At 34.9% G+C, this 15,524-nt stretch overlaps 1 protein-coding gene across 7 annotated transcripts in view; it reads left to right on the top strand.

Annotated features, from left to right (window-relative positions):
* C17H8orf89 (chromosome 17 C8orf89 homolog) overlaps positions 1–15,524 on the top strand; it is a 114,107-nt gene that overhangs the window by 26,842 nt on the left and 71,741 nt on the right. For 6 of the 7 annotated variants that reach the window (XM_059901646.1, XM_059901644.1, XM_059901642.1 and 3 more), the window contains exons 6-7: positions 11,681–11,719; positions 13,298–13,485. In XM_059901646.1, the coding sequence (XP_059757629.1) occupies positions 11,681–11,719; positions 13,298–13,437 (179 nt within the window). In that variant the 3' untranslated portion in view covers positions 13,438–13,485. The remainder of the gene's footprint in view (positions 1–11,680; positions 11,720–13,297; positions 13,486–15,524) is intronic. The other variant, XM_059901645.1, reaches the window with a different exon arrangement.

The following is a 15,524-nucleotide window of genomic DNA, read 5'->3' on the forward strand; positions in this document are numbered from 1 at the left end:
TAACGGCATACAATAGACTAGCTTTTAAAAAAGCCTAAAACCCAATTTTTTTTTTGACATTTGACATGCTATTTATTTCATCTTTAGCTCATCATTTTACATTTTCTATTTATTGTATTAAAACCCAGTTTTTTTTTTTTTTTTTTCACACACACACACACTGTATTTTATTTTTACAAGAGATAAATCGACTGACACCAAGCATTGTACATGGATGACCACAACAAAAGCAACAATGATTGCAATTACCAAACATGAAACACACTCATACTATGTCATAGTATTGACATTCAGTCCAGTAATCCTCCACTGTAACAGCGCCTTTACTTTGCAGTGAAAATTGATTTGTATATTCTTTGCCTCTGAGTCCTTGTGGAATTTTTTTTTTTTTTTTTTAATTCAGACAGAAAGTCACAAAAATTATACTCATCCTCATCAGTTCACTCAGTCCCATGTAATTAATTTTTTTTTTTCATCTTGATCTTTTGTTAGCACTTTTATGAGTTCATCAGTTTTTCATTAGAGTTCTGAAAATGCTTATTCATTCAGTTCAGCAGTACAGTCCGTTACCAGAAACCTGTACTTGTCAGAGTCTTTTCCATGTATTTCTTGAAGATGAAACCCTTTTATAGGAACATATTTGCAAAATCATCAGAGTACACCCAGAACTGTCTGTAAATGACAAAAGACTTAAAAATGACCACGGTTAAAGATTTGATGACAGTTCATAATAATGCAGTTGACAAGAAAATTAGTTATTTCTGAGATATACATTTTAAAGTAATAAATAGGATTATTACTTATAACATTATACCAGAACATATAAGATTTTTAGAAATTTCATGTAATGTCTGAAACATTTATATTAACATATTTCCATACATATTTCCATACAAGTACAAATATGATTTTTAGAAATTTCATGTAATGTCTGAAACATTTATATTAACATATTTCCATACATATTTCCATACAAATACAAATATAAGATTTTTAGAAATTTCATGTAATGTCTGAAACATTTATATTAACATGTTTCCATACAAATAACCCAATGAAAGTTTAGTATTAGTTGTTTTGTTTGTTTTTTTATACTGCAGGTTCTTATTAGGCATCAGTTTTATACACATCAGTGTATACATGTCAATCCCAATCGCCCAATTCAGCACACCACCATCCCCACCCCACCGCAGTTTTCCCCCCTTGGTGTCCATATGTCCATTCTCTACATCTGTGTCTCAACTTCTGCCCTGCAAACTGGCTCATCTGTACCATTTTTCTAGGTTCCGCATACATGCATTAATATACGATATTTGTTTTTCTCTTTCTGACTTACTTCACTCTGTATGACAGTCTCTAGATCCATCCACGTCTCAACAAATGACTCAATTTCATTCCTTTTTATGGCTGAGTAATATTCCATTGTATATATGTACCACATCTTCTTTATCCATTCGTCTGTTGATGGGCATTTAGGTTGCTTCCATGACCTGGCTATTGTAAATAGTGCTGCAATGAACATTCGGGTGCATGTGTCTTTTTGAATTACGGTTTTCTCTGGGTATATGCCCAGTAGTGGGATTGCTGGGTCATATGGTAATTCTATTTTTAGTTTTTTAAGGAACCTCCATATTGTTCTCCATAGTGGCTGTATCAATTTACATTCCCACCAACAGTGCAAGAGGGTTCCCTTTTCACCACACCCTCTCCAGCATTTGTTGTTTGTAGATTTTCTGATGATGCCCATTCTAACAGGAGTGAGGTGATACCTCATTGTAGTTTTGATTTGCATTTCTCTAATAATTAGTGATGTTGAGCATCTTTTCATGTGCTTCGTGGCCATCTGTATGTCTTCTTTGGAGAAATGTCTATTTAGGTCTTCTGCCCATTTTTGGATTGGGGTGTTTGTTTCTTTGATATTGAGCTGAATGAGCTGTTTATATATTTTGGAGATTAATCCTTTGTCCGTTGATTCATTTGCAAATATTTTCTCCCATTCTGAGGGTTGTCTTTTCGTCTTGTTTATGGTTTCCTTTGCTGTGCAAAAGCTTTGAAGTTTCATTAGGTCCCATTTGTTTATTTTTGTTTTTATTTCCATTACTCTAGGAGGTGGATCAAAAAAGATCTTGCTGTGATTTATGTCAAAGAGTGTTCTTCCTATGTTTTCCTCTAAGAGTTTTATAGTGTCCAGTCTTATATTTAGGTCTCTAATCCATTTTGAGTTTATTTTTGTGTATGGTGTTAGGGAGTATTCTAATTTCATTCTTTTACATGTAGCTGTCCAGTTTTCCCAGCACCACTTATTGAAGAGACTGTATTTTCTCCATTGTATATCTTTGCCTCCTTTGTCATAGATTAGTTGACCATAGGTGCGTGGGTTAATCTCTGGGCTTTCTATCTTGTTCCATTGATCTATGTTTCTGTTTTTGTGCCAGTACCATATTGTCTTGATTACTGTAGCTTTGTAGTATAGTCTGAAGTCAGGGAGTCTGATTCCTCCAGCTCCATTTTTTTGCCTCAAGACTGCTTTGCCTATTCGGGGTCTTTTGTGTCTCCATACAAATTTTAAGATGATTTGTTCTAGCTCCGTAAAAAATGCCATTGGTAATTTGATAGGGATTGCATTGAATCTGTAGATTGCTTTGGGTAGTATACTCATTTTCACAATGTTGATTCTTCCAATCCAAGAACATGGTATATCTCTCCATCTGTTGGTATCATCTTTAATTTCTTTCATCAGTGTCTTATAGTTTTCTGCATACAGGTCTTTTGTCTCCCTAGGTAGGTTTATTCCTAGGTATTTTATTCTTTTTGTTGCAATGGTAAATGGGAGTGTTTCCATAATTTCTCTTTCAGATTTTTCATCATTAGTGTATAGGAATGCAAGAGATTTCTGTGCATTAATTTTGTATCCTGCAACTTTACCATATTCATTAATTAGCTCTAGCAGTTTTCTGGTGGCAGTTTTAGGATTCTCTATGTATAGTATCATGTCATCCGCAAACAGTGGCAGTTTTACTTCTTCTTTTCCAATTTGTATTCCTTTTATTTCTTTTTCTTCTCTGATTGCCGTGGCTAGGACTTCCAAAACTATGTTGAATAATAGTGGTGAGAGTGGACATCCTTGTCTCGTTCCTGATCTTAGAGGAAATGCTTTCAGTTTTTCACCATTGAGAATGATGTTTGCTGTGGGTTTGTCATATATGGCCTTTATTATGTTGAGGTAGGTTCCCTCTATGCCCACTTTCTGGAGGGTTTTTATCAGAAATGGGTGTTGAATTTTGTCAAAAGCTTTTTCTGCATCTATTGAGATGATCATATGGTTTTTATTCTTCAATTTGTTAATATGGTGTATCACATTGATTGATTTGCGTATATTGAAGAATCCTTGCATCCCTGGGATAAATCCCACTTGATCGTGGTGTATGATCCTTTTAATGTGTTGTTGGATTCTGTTTGCTAGTATTTTGTTGAGGATTTTTGCATCTATATTCATCAGTGATATTGGTCTGTAATTTTCTTTTTTTGTAGTGTCTTTGTCTGGTTTTGGTATCAGGGTGATGGTGGCCTCATAGAATGAGTTTGGGAGTGTTCCTTCCTCTGCAATTTTTTGGAAGAGTTTGAGAAGGATGGGTGTTAGCTCTTCTCTAAATGTTTGATAGAATTCACCTGTGAAGCCATCTGGTCCTGGACTTTTGTTTGTTGGAAGATTTTTAATCACAGTTTCAATTTCATTACTTGTGATTGGTCTGTTCATATTTTCTATTTCTTCCTGGTTCAGTCTTGGAAGGTTATACCTTTCTAAGAATTTGTCCATTTCTTCCAGGTTGTCCATTTTATTGGCATAAAGTTGCTTGTAGTAGTCTCTTAGGATGCTTTGTATTTCTGCAGTGTCTGTTGTAACTTCTCCTTTTTCATTTCTGATTTTATTGATTTGAGTCCTCTCCCTCTTTTTCTTGATGAGTCTGGCTAATGGTTTATCAATTTTGTTTATCTTCTCAAAGAACCAACTTTTAGTTTTATTGATCTTTGCTATTGTTTTCTTTGTTTCTATTTCATTTATTTCTGCTCTGATCTTTATGATTTCTTTCCTTCTGCTAACTTTGGGTTTTGTTTGTTCTTCTTTCTCTAGTTTCTTTAAGTGTAAGGTTAGATTGTTTACTTGAGCTTTTTCTTGTTTCTTTAGGTAGGCTTGTATAGCTATAAACTTCCCTCTTAGAACTGCTTTTGCTGCATCCCATAGGTTTTGGGTCGTCGTGTTTTCATTGTCATTTGTCTCTAGGTATTTTTTGATTTCCTCTTTGATTTCTTCAGTGATCTCTTGGTTATTTAGTAACGTATTGTTTAGCCTCCATGTGTTTGTCCTTTTTACGTTTTTTTCCCTGTAATTCATTTCTAATCTCATAGCGTTGTGGTCAGAAAAGATGCTTGATATGATTTCAATTTTCTTAAATTTACTGAGGCTTGATTTGTGACCCAAGATGTGATCTATCTTGGAGAATGTTCCGTGCGCACTTGAGATAAAACCCAGTTTTGACTGGATTAAAGTGATATGCCTACCAGAAGAAAATTAAATTCTCTTTGGAAACTATAAGATAAACCAGAGCCTTACAGGTTTGTGTACACAGTCTCAAGCATTCAATCAAAACTTACCAGACATTAAAAAAAATACACCTTGGACTTCCCTGGTGGCGCAGTGGTTAAGAATCCATCTGCCAATGCAGGGGACACGGGTTCAAGCCCTGGTCTGGGAAGATCCCACATGCCGCAGAGCGACTAAGCCCGTGTACCACAACTGTTGAGCCTGCATGCCACAATTACTGAAACCTGCGCACCTAGAGCCTGTGCTCCACAACAAGAGAAGCCACTGAAATGAGAAGCCTACACACCGCAACGAAGAGTAGCCACCGCTCGCCACAACTAGAGAAAGCCCACATGCAGCAATGAAGACCCAATGCAGCCATAAATAAATAAATAAATAAATAAATTTTAAAAAATACAACTCATCAGTCATAAAAGAATGACACAAACCAAGCGAAGAAACAGACAACAGCAGCAGACCTACAAAAGATCCAAATAGGAATTATTTGACAGGGATTTAAAAAACTATATTTAATATATTCAAGATAATAGAAAAAATGATGAAAAAATTATATCAGAGAATTAGAATCTATAAAAAATAAATAGAAATTATTGAGCTGAAAAATACAATAATAGATTAGATTTAACAGATGATAGGGCATAGGCAACAAAAGCAAAATAAACAAGTAGGATATATCAAACCTACAGACTTTTGCACAGCAAAAGGAAACAATTAACAAAATGAAAAGGCAGCATATGGAATGGGAGAAAATATTTGCAAACCGTATATTTTATAAGGGGTTAATATCCAAAATATATAAGGAACACCTACAACTCAATAGCAAAAAACCAAATAACCCAATTTAAAAATGGGCAAAGGACCTAAGTAGACATTTTTCCAAAGAAGACATACAAATGGTCAGCAGATACAGGAAAAGATGCATAACATCACTTGTCATCAGGGAAATGCAAATTAAAACCACAATGAGATATCACCTCACACCTGGTTGGATGGCTGTTATCCAAAAGACAAGAGATAACAAGTGTTGGTGAGGGTGTGAAGGAAAGGGAACCCTTTTTGGTGGAAATGTAAGTTGGTGCAGCCACTATGGAAAACAGTATGAAGGTTCCTCAAAAAATTAAAAATAAAACTACCATATAATCCAGCAATCCCAGTATTGGATATATATCCAAAAGAAATGAAATCCAGGGGCTTCCCTTGTGGCACAGTGGTTAAGAACCTGCCTGTCAATGCAGGGGACACGGGTTCGATCCCTGGTCTGGGAAGATCCCATGTGCCACGGAGCAGTTAAGCCCATGCACCACAATTACTGAGCCTATGCTCTAGAGCCTGCGAGCCACAACTACTGAAGCCCGTGCACCTAGAGCCCATGCTCCGCAACAAGAGAAGTCGCCACAATGAGAAGCCCACGCACCGCAACAAAGAGTAGCCCCCGCTCGCTGCAACTAGAGAAAGCCTGCATGCAGCAACAAAGAGCCAACACAGCCAAAAATAAACAAATAAATTAATTAAAAAAAAAAAATGATATCCAAATCTCAAAGAGATATCTGAATTCCCATGTTCACTGCAGCATTATTCACAACAGCCAAGATATGGAAGCAATCTTAAGTGTCCATTGACAGATAAATGGATAAAGAAAATGTGATAGATATATATACCCAATGGAATATTATTTAGCCATAAAAAGAAAATCCTGCCGTTTGTGACAACATGGATGAACCCAGAGGGCATTATGCTAAGTGAAATAAGTTAGACAGAGAGACAATTACTGCATGCTATCGCTTATACGTAGAATCTAAAAAAAAAGTCAAACAGAAGCAGAGTAGAATAGTGGTTACTAGAAAGTGGGGGCTGAGGCAAATGGGGAGGTGTTCTGGAGACATAATGTACAGCATGGTGACTAAAGTTAATAAAACTATATGCTCAGGACTTCCCTGGTGATCCAGTGGTTAAGACTCTGTGCTTCCACTGCAGGGGGCGTGGGTTCGATCCCTGGTTGGGGAACTAAGATCCTGCATCCCACATGCTGCGTGGCACAGCCAAGATAATAGTAATAATAATACTATATGGTATACTGAAGTTTGCTGAGAGAGTAGATTTTAAGTGTTCTTTTCTCCCCTCCCCGCAAAAGGTAACTATGTGAGATCATTGATGTGTTAATTAACTTAACTGTGGTAATCATTTTACAATGTATATGTATATCAAGTCATCGGTGGTATACCTTAAACATATACAATTTTTATTTGTCATATATGCCTCAATAAAGTTGGGAAAAAATGGAAAACAATAGATGATAGGATTAGTAAAATGAAAGATAAGTCATTAGAAAAATACCCAATTAAAGTGAAGAGAGAAAAAAGACAGGTAATACAGACAGAATGTGCAAAGACAATATGTGACAAGATAAAACTACTTCACACATGTGTAATTCTAATTTCAGAATAAGAGGAGCAAGAGAAGAGTGGGACAGGCAGTACTTACGTACTGGCTGAGAATTTCCCAGATTAAAAAATACCAAGCAATGAATACAAAAAGTTCTATGAAACTTCAGCAGGAGAGAGACAAAGAAAACCACAGCTAGGCACATCATAGTAAAAAGGCTAAATATTAAAAAAACAGAAAAAAGATATTGTCCCTTCAAGGGAGCAGTGGTAAGACATACAACAGACTTTCCAATTTACACAATGGAAGCAAGAAGACAGTGGAATGGCATTTTCTAGTGTCAAAGGAAAGTAACTGGCAAACTCGATTTTTATGCTCAATGAAAATATCCTTAAAAGTAAAGGTGAAATAAAGACCTTATTCAAATGGAACTTGAGAGAATTAATTGTCAGTAGAGGTGCACTAAAAGAAATATTAAAGAAATAATAATACAAGATGAAAGCACAACATGTGAAGGAAAGAGAAGCAGTAGCAGTAGTATTGTCTTATGAAGTTTAAAATATATGTAGAAATAAACTACAATAATACCACAGAGGTAGGATGGGGCATACATATAGTTAAAATGCTGTAACATCCTTGCATTATCTGAAAAACAGTAAAATAACTAATTTAAAGTAGATTGTAATATGTCAAAGAAACATGATAATCTGTATGGTAATCACCAAAAGAAAAGAATACAAGTAACAAACTTATAGGGGAAATAGTATAATAAAAAAAATACTTAATCATTTCAAAAGAAAGCAAGAAAGGGGGACTTCCCTGGTGGCACAGTGATTAAGAATCCGCCTGCCAATGCAGGGAACATGGGTTCGATCCCTGGTCCGGGAAGATCGCACATGTGGAGCAACTAAGCCCATGCACCACAACTACTGAGCTTGCACTCTAGAGCCCGCAAGCCACAACTACTGAGCCTGCGTGCCACAACTACTGAAGCCCTCAAGCCTAGAGCCCGTGCTCCGCAACAAGAGAAGCCACTGTAATGAGAAACCCCTGCACCGCAACAAAGAGTAGTGCCTGCTTGCTGCAAGTAGAGAAAGCCTGTGCGCAGCAACAGAGACCCAATGCAGCCAAAATTTAATTAATTAATTAATTAATTAATTTTAAAAAGGAGAAAAAAGGAACATAAAACAGGGCAAATAGAAAACAACTTGCAATATTAAAGATTTAAAATTAAACATAATAAATACATTAGATATAAGTGGACTAAATATTGCAACTAAAAAACAAAGCCCGTCAGACTAATAAAAATAACTATTTGCTGCTTACAAGAAGCACACCTTAAAAATAAGGGCAAGAAAGATCAAAAGTATGAGGATGGAAGAATATAAACCATCCAAACAGTAATCAAAAGAAAGCTTGTTGTAGCTACACTAACATCAAACAAAATAGACTTCAAAGCAGGAAGTGTTATGATCAATAGATTGATTATTTCATAGTGACAAAGGGTTAATACAACAGAAAGATTTAACCATCCTAAATTTTTATGCTATATTAACATAAACTTAAAATACATAAAGATAAGTGTAATGGAATGAAAAGGGAAATAGGCAAATGCATAATCATGAGATATTTTTAAACAAATATCAAATAAGTGAAATCATACAGCACATATTTTCTGCAGTGGAATTAAACCAGAAATCAGTAATTAAAGATAATTATAAAATGCCACAGAGGTTTGGATATTAAGAAATGTACTTTTAAATAACTCACGAGTCAAAGAAGAAATACAGTGGAAATTACATATTATTTTGAACTGGATGATGAAAGTATGATACGTCAAAATTTGTGGGATGCAGTAAAAACATAGCTTTTAGGGAAACTTACAGCATGAAGTACCTGTATTAGAAAAGATGAAAGGCTTAACATCAATGATTTTAAAATTCATCTCAAGAAGTTAACAAAAGAACAGCATATTAAATTCAAAGAAAATAAAAGGAAGAAATAATAAAGAGCAGAAATCAATGAAGTAGAAAACAAATATTCTGTAGAGAAAATCAACAGAGCCAAAAGTTAGTTTTTTGAAAATGTGAATAAAATTGATAAATGTGTAGCAAGGCTGATGAGAGAGAGACAGAGAGAAAGAGAGAGACAGAGAGAGAGAGAGAAATTACCAATATATAAAAAAAGAGAAAACACAACTTAGAATTGACACAGAATTGACACTGGTGAATTCTTCCAACATTAAAAAAAAAAAAAAGGTATGTTACATAAATTATTCCAGAAAATAGGAAAAGAGGGAACACTTAAAGACCCATTTTATGAGGTCTCTAACCTTGATTCTAAAACCTAGCTTTGACGTTATAAGAAAGTAAAATTATAGACCAATTTTTCCTGTAAAATAGAAGTAAAAATTCTAAACAAGACATTACCAATTCAAATTCAGCGATATATAAGAAGGATAATGCAACACAATCATATCAGATTCATCTAAGGCATGCGAGATTGATTTAACGTTAGAAAAGCAATCGGTGTCATTCATCTTATTAATAGAATAAAGGAGAAATCTCATATGTTCACTTTAATAATTGCAAAAGATATTTTAATGAAATTCAATATTCATGATTAAAAATATTTTTAGCAAACTATGAGAAAGGAACTTTCCTAATTTGATAAAGATTATCTTTTTTAAAAATCCTACAGTAAACAGTATACTCTTAAACAATTAATGGGTCAAAGAAGAAATCACGAGGGAATTTAGAAAATATCTGGGGACAAATGGAAACAGAAATGCAGCATACCTATAGATTGCAGCAAAAGCAGTGCTAAGAGAGAAATTTATGGTAAACACATAAAAAAAGGAAACAGATCTTGAATGAACAACATAAATTTATACCTCAAGGAACTAGAAAAAGAAGAATAAACTAAGCCCAAACTTAGAAGAAGGAAGGAAATAAGATTAGAGAAGAGATAAATGAAATAGAGAACAGAAAACAAATCAACAGAATGAAGATTTAGTTTTTAGAAAAGATCAGCAAAGTTGACAAATCCTTGGTTAGACTAAGAAAAAAAACAGAAGACTCAAATAGCTAAAATTGGGAATGAAAGAGGAGACATTATAACTGATCACAGAAATAAAAAGGATTATAAGAGGCTACTATGAACAATTATATGTCAACAAATTGGGTAACCTAGAAAAAAATAGATAAATGTATAGAAATATACAACCTACCAAGACTAAATCATGAACAAATAAAAAACTGAACAGATCTATATAACTAGTGAGGAGACTGAAGCAGTTATCAAAAACATCCCAACAAAACCAAAAAAGCCCAGAGATCTAGGGTAAGAGGATTATAATTTAAAGATGACCAGAAAGTTGCACATTTGCTCATATCTTATTGGTTCATACTTATTAACAAAGCTCTACTTAGCTCTGAAGCAAGCTGAGAAATGTAATCTCTACCTGGATGACCTTGTGCTCAGTAAAATTCTGTTTTGGAAGAAGGAGTAAAAAGTTTTGAAAAGATCATTAGTAGTCTGCCATAATTCTTTTATCATTAAAATTTCTAACATTCTATTACAGATATTTGGAAATATAGTTAATTTTTGCAATTTGATCCACATTGCTGAAGTCGCCTATTATGTCTTGATATATATTATACATTTTATACGGTGTATACATACATATTATATATGATGTATATAAATTTTTGAGTTCTCTACGTAGATTATCATAATCATATGTGAATAATGTCAGTTTTATTATTTCTTTCCAAATGCTATGCCTTTATTTTTCTGATTTTTCTAAGCTGGCTAGAACCACCAATACAATAGTGGAGAGAAATGAAAAGTCAGCATCTTTGACTTGTTTCTGATTTTAAAGGAAATGCTTTTAATGTCTTCTCATAAAGAATGATGCTTGATGTATGTTTTGGGTAGATATCCTTTATCAAGGTAAAGAAGTTCCCTTTAACTTTAATTTGCTGAGAGTTTTGGTTTTTTTTAAATATAAATGAAAGTTTAATTTTATCAAACATTTTTCTGAATAGATTGAGATAATCTTGTGATTTTCTGTTTAATTTTTTAAAATAAATTTCTCATATTTTTAAATATATTCATTTATTTGGCTATGCGGGGTCTTAGTTGCAGCATGCGGGATCTTTTTAGTTGCGGCATGCGAACTCTTAGCTGCAGCATGTGGGCTCTAGTTCCCTGACCAGGGATCGAATCTGGTCCCCTTGCATTGGGAGCACGGAGTCTTAGCCACTGGACCACCAGGGAAGTCCCCTGTTTAATTTTCTAATGTGAAAAATAACATTTGTAGGTTTTGTAATGTTAAGGTACTCTTACATTCCTTGGGTACCCCCATTGAAGGCATGATGTATTATCTTTTTTGTGTACTGCCATATTTAATATGCTAATATTTTATTGGGTTTTAAAATCTATGTTGATGAGTGAGATTACCACTAATTTTCCTTTCTGTCCTCTCCTTGTCTGGATTCAGTGTCAAGACTGTAATGGCCTCATGGAATGAACTGGGGAGTATTCTGCTTTTTCTATTCTCTGAAGGTTATGACCTAAAATTGGAATGATCTCTCCCTTGAAAGTCTGATAGAGTCCATTTGTAAAATCATTTGGATCACTTGTTTTCTTTGGAGGAATCTTTTAATATTAATTCAGTTATTTTAATTTTAGGAGTCTTAAGGCATTCTAATTCTCTTTCCATCAATTTTGGTAAGTTATATCTTCTAGAATGTTTTGCATTTTGTCTAAGTTTTCAAATTTATTGGCATAAAGTTTAGTCTTTGCTCTACCTATACTTCTCCTCATATTATTTATTTGGGCCTTCTCTCTTTTTTTTTAATTAATCTAACTGGAAGTTTTCCTTTATTATTAGTCTTTTCAGTGAAGAACTCTTGTCTTTTAAAAAATCTTTCTAATTATAAGTTTGTTTTCTACTTCATTGATTTCTCCTCTTTCCTGTATTGTCTTCCATGTTCTTTGGGTTATTCTTTTCCTAATGTATATCTTATACCTAGCTTACTAATTTTCAGTCTTCTTTTCTAACACAGGAATTTTAGGGTATAAACCCCTCTATGTACAACTTTTGTTGCATCACACAAGTTTTGTAATATTTTCTTTATCATTTAGTTACAAGTATTTTTAATGTTTATTACAATTTCTTTTTTTGATGGATGAATAATTTAGAATGTGTGTATACATTTCTAAATATTTGAGAATTTTAAGACTTATTAACAACTTCCAACTTAATTGTATTGGTCTGTATGATACCAATTCTTTAAAGTTTTTTGAGGTTTGCTTAATGCTTGGAATCTAGTTATTTTGTAGACAGAGAGTCTAAGTGTCAAGTCCATCTTACTGCTAAGAACTGGAATCCTGATCGATTCTTCCCTTCTACTCTCTGTCTGAAATTCCCACTTTCATTACACACCCAAATAAAACAAACAAAAATACCAACCACATTGGAGAATTGAGGTCAATTTTTATTTTTGGCACTTGAAACTGAAGTTAAACAATAGTATTTTAAAGCAATATGGATCAGTGTATTATTTTCAAAGCCTTGTATGCTTCTAAATAGAAGTATTTATACATATTACATATTTAGGGCAATATTTATGATTACATGGGAACTCCGAATTGATGCATCTGGGTTTAAATCCTGCCTCTAACAATGTCTAAACTCTTTTTTAAATCTGTAATCCAAGATAGTACTAGTTACCTACTTCATAGTATTGTTGTGTGGATGATATAGATGAAGAATACTTGAAATAGAGAGATCATTCAATAATTGTTATTATTGTTATTACTATCCTTCAAAATAGAAGCTTGATTAATGCTGTTTCAGTTAGTGAGTGACTTATTTTACTTTATAATTTTACTCTTTTACCTCAACGTTTATGAGAAATTGTTTTGTTTGGAGACAGTAACTTGATAAGCATGTAAGGTATGAAATGAGTTATTAATGGAGATCATGCCTTTTATTTTGGAATAAATTCCACAGCCATCCCATGTTTTAAGAAGCACATGACAGACTCAGATTTAATCTTATATCATTAAATATAAACATTAAGCATTTTTTAGTTAAATATTTTTTGAGGTGACTTGCCATCCCAGTCACTTTAGAAAGTTAAGTAGCTTTCATTTCTACGTCAAAGAATGTGTTATATGAAGAACTAGTGGTGTTTCATGGTGATTTGAGGAACAGATATTTGGTATATACTCTTTTAGAGAATATCATTCATGTGTGCTTGATTTAATTGTAATAACAGTTTTTGGTTTTTTTCTTTACAGGTTCTGCCTTCAGCGATCCTCTCGCTGGAGCACCGTCTCAGTACTTACAGAGACTTTCTAAAATGGCCATTTTGGAGTATGATACCATTCGTCAAGAAACAACCAGAAAATTAAAAAAGAGCAAGAAACAAGAGGTTTGAGACTGCTGATTATCCTTTGGTGTGATGCTTTCTTCACTGACTTTTAAGGTTTGTCTTTTTCCTTTCTTTTCCCTTTTTCTTTTCTTTTTTGATATATGATATGATGTGTAATGATTTACATACAATGGAAATGTAAATAGGAAACAAATATTTTCTGTTATATACGGCATATGTTGTATTTTGTTAATCTTACGGACATTTAAGTTATTATTTATACAGTTTATATATGGGGACATAAGCATAAGAAAAATGATATTCTATGAATTTTATGCACATTGGTTATATCTTTTGATTCAATTTGATAAACGTTTTTTGAGTATCTGTACAATGACGTTTGCTAGGAGCTGCAGAAGATTCAAGAATGAGTCCTCATTGTTAGGGTTAGAAGGCTCCCAATGAGAACCCCTTCTTTTCCCTGCTTGAGCTTCAAAGCAGTTGTGAGATAAGTATTCAAGCAGATGAAAATGAAAATATTAGTTTTGTTTGCTGATAATACCTGGAGGGGAAATCCTGGCTTAGATGTGTGGCAACAGTGGGCTTCCTAACACTGAACTTCAGAATTGGGCAAATGTACACACTCAGGTATTGCTCACCTCAGGCTCACCTGCTGAATCGGGCCTTTACTACCAAGCAGAACAAGGCATCTCTACTGCGTAGACAGGCGGATCCCTGAGGGGAAAGTGGGTGGGAAGAGAGACTCGCTCAATCTCTAGGGGAGGAGGAGGAAGGTCTAGGTCAAGAGGAAAAACCCCTCCTCAAGAAAGCCTGAGGAGTGGGGGAGAAGTGTTTGTCAGTGCAAGTCCCTGAAAAACAGGGAGAAATCAAGGACACAAATGGCTGATCCAGCAGAGAATGAGAAATGGGCCATAAGAAAACAACAGAGTGTTAACAGAGGAACGAAAATGAGGCAGTAATGTCCAACAGGGAGGTCAGAGAAAGCTTCACGGAAGATGCAGTGTTAGAAATGGGTCTTAAAGACATGAAAGATGGAGGGAGAGGGCATTTCTAGAAAGATGGAATAACATAGCAAGGACATACTATGCATTTGGGAACGATGTACTTGGCTGGAGCACTAGGTGGTATAGGGCAAACTTCATCAATTCATGTGCCTTCAGACCCCAAGCCAGTAGCACATTGAATGATACCAATCAGATGAAGGCTGTGGTGACCTGGGGCATGTTTCTCCATTCATAAACAGGCACTCACTGCCTAGCTTCAGCCCTCTTGTCGTGTGGGAATGTGGACCCAAAGTTGCCAGATATTCTAACTTTTCATGAGAAGCCAGAATCTGGATTTTTGTGAAATCTTCCAATGTGTAAATATTAGCAACTAATTCAAAATAAGCAACTTATAATTAAAAATTTATAAAGCCATTGTGCAAGCCAAAGAAAATTACATGGGCAAGCCAGATCTGGCTTTGTGGGGCTATTTATTTATTTATTTATTTATTTAAATTTGTTTATTTATTTTTGGCTGTGTTGGGTCTTCACTGCATGTGGGCTTTCTCTAGTTGCGGTGAGTGGGGGCTACTCTTCATTGTGGTGCGTGGGCTTTTCATTGCGGTGGCTTCTCTTGTTGCGGAGCACGGGCTCTAGGCGCACGGGCTTCAGTAGTTGCGGCACACGGGCTCAATAGTTGCGGCACACGGGCTCAGTAGTTGTGGCACATGGGCTTAGCTGCTCCGCGGCATGTGAAATCTTCCCGGACTAGGGCTCGGACCCGTGTCCCCTGCACTGGCAGGCGGATTCTTAACCACTGTGCCACCAGGGAAGTCCCTGTGGGGTCATTTATTTATGCATCCTCGGGATCAAAGGACTAGAGGCAATAGGGCTCAAAGCATAACTTGATCACATCTGGTAGAGAACCTTCAGGTGCCAAGCATGAGTCTGTATTTTCTCTGTTTCACAATGGAAAATTTTGGCAATGAAAGTAAATTATTGCTTTTGTGATTTAGGAAGATTCATCCAGGTTTAATTTGTAGGCTAGATTGTAGTGGGAGGAGACTGGAGATAGGGAAACCAGTCAGGAGGTTTTTATAAAAATTGAGGTAAGAATCTCTCAGTAGAAATGTAGAAACAGGAATGGGA

The sequence above is a fragment of the Balaenoptera ricei genome, chromosome 17, assembly GCF_028023285.1.
Source record: "Balaenoptera ricei isolate mBalRic1 chromosome 17, mBalRic1.hap2, whole genome shotgun sequence".
Classification (NCBI taxonomy): Eukaryota; Metazoa; Chordata; class Mammalia; order Artiodactyla; family Balaenopteridae; genus Balaenoptera; species Balaenoptera ricei.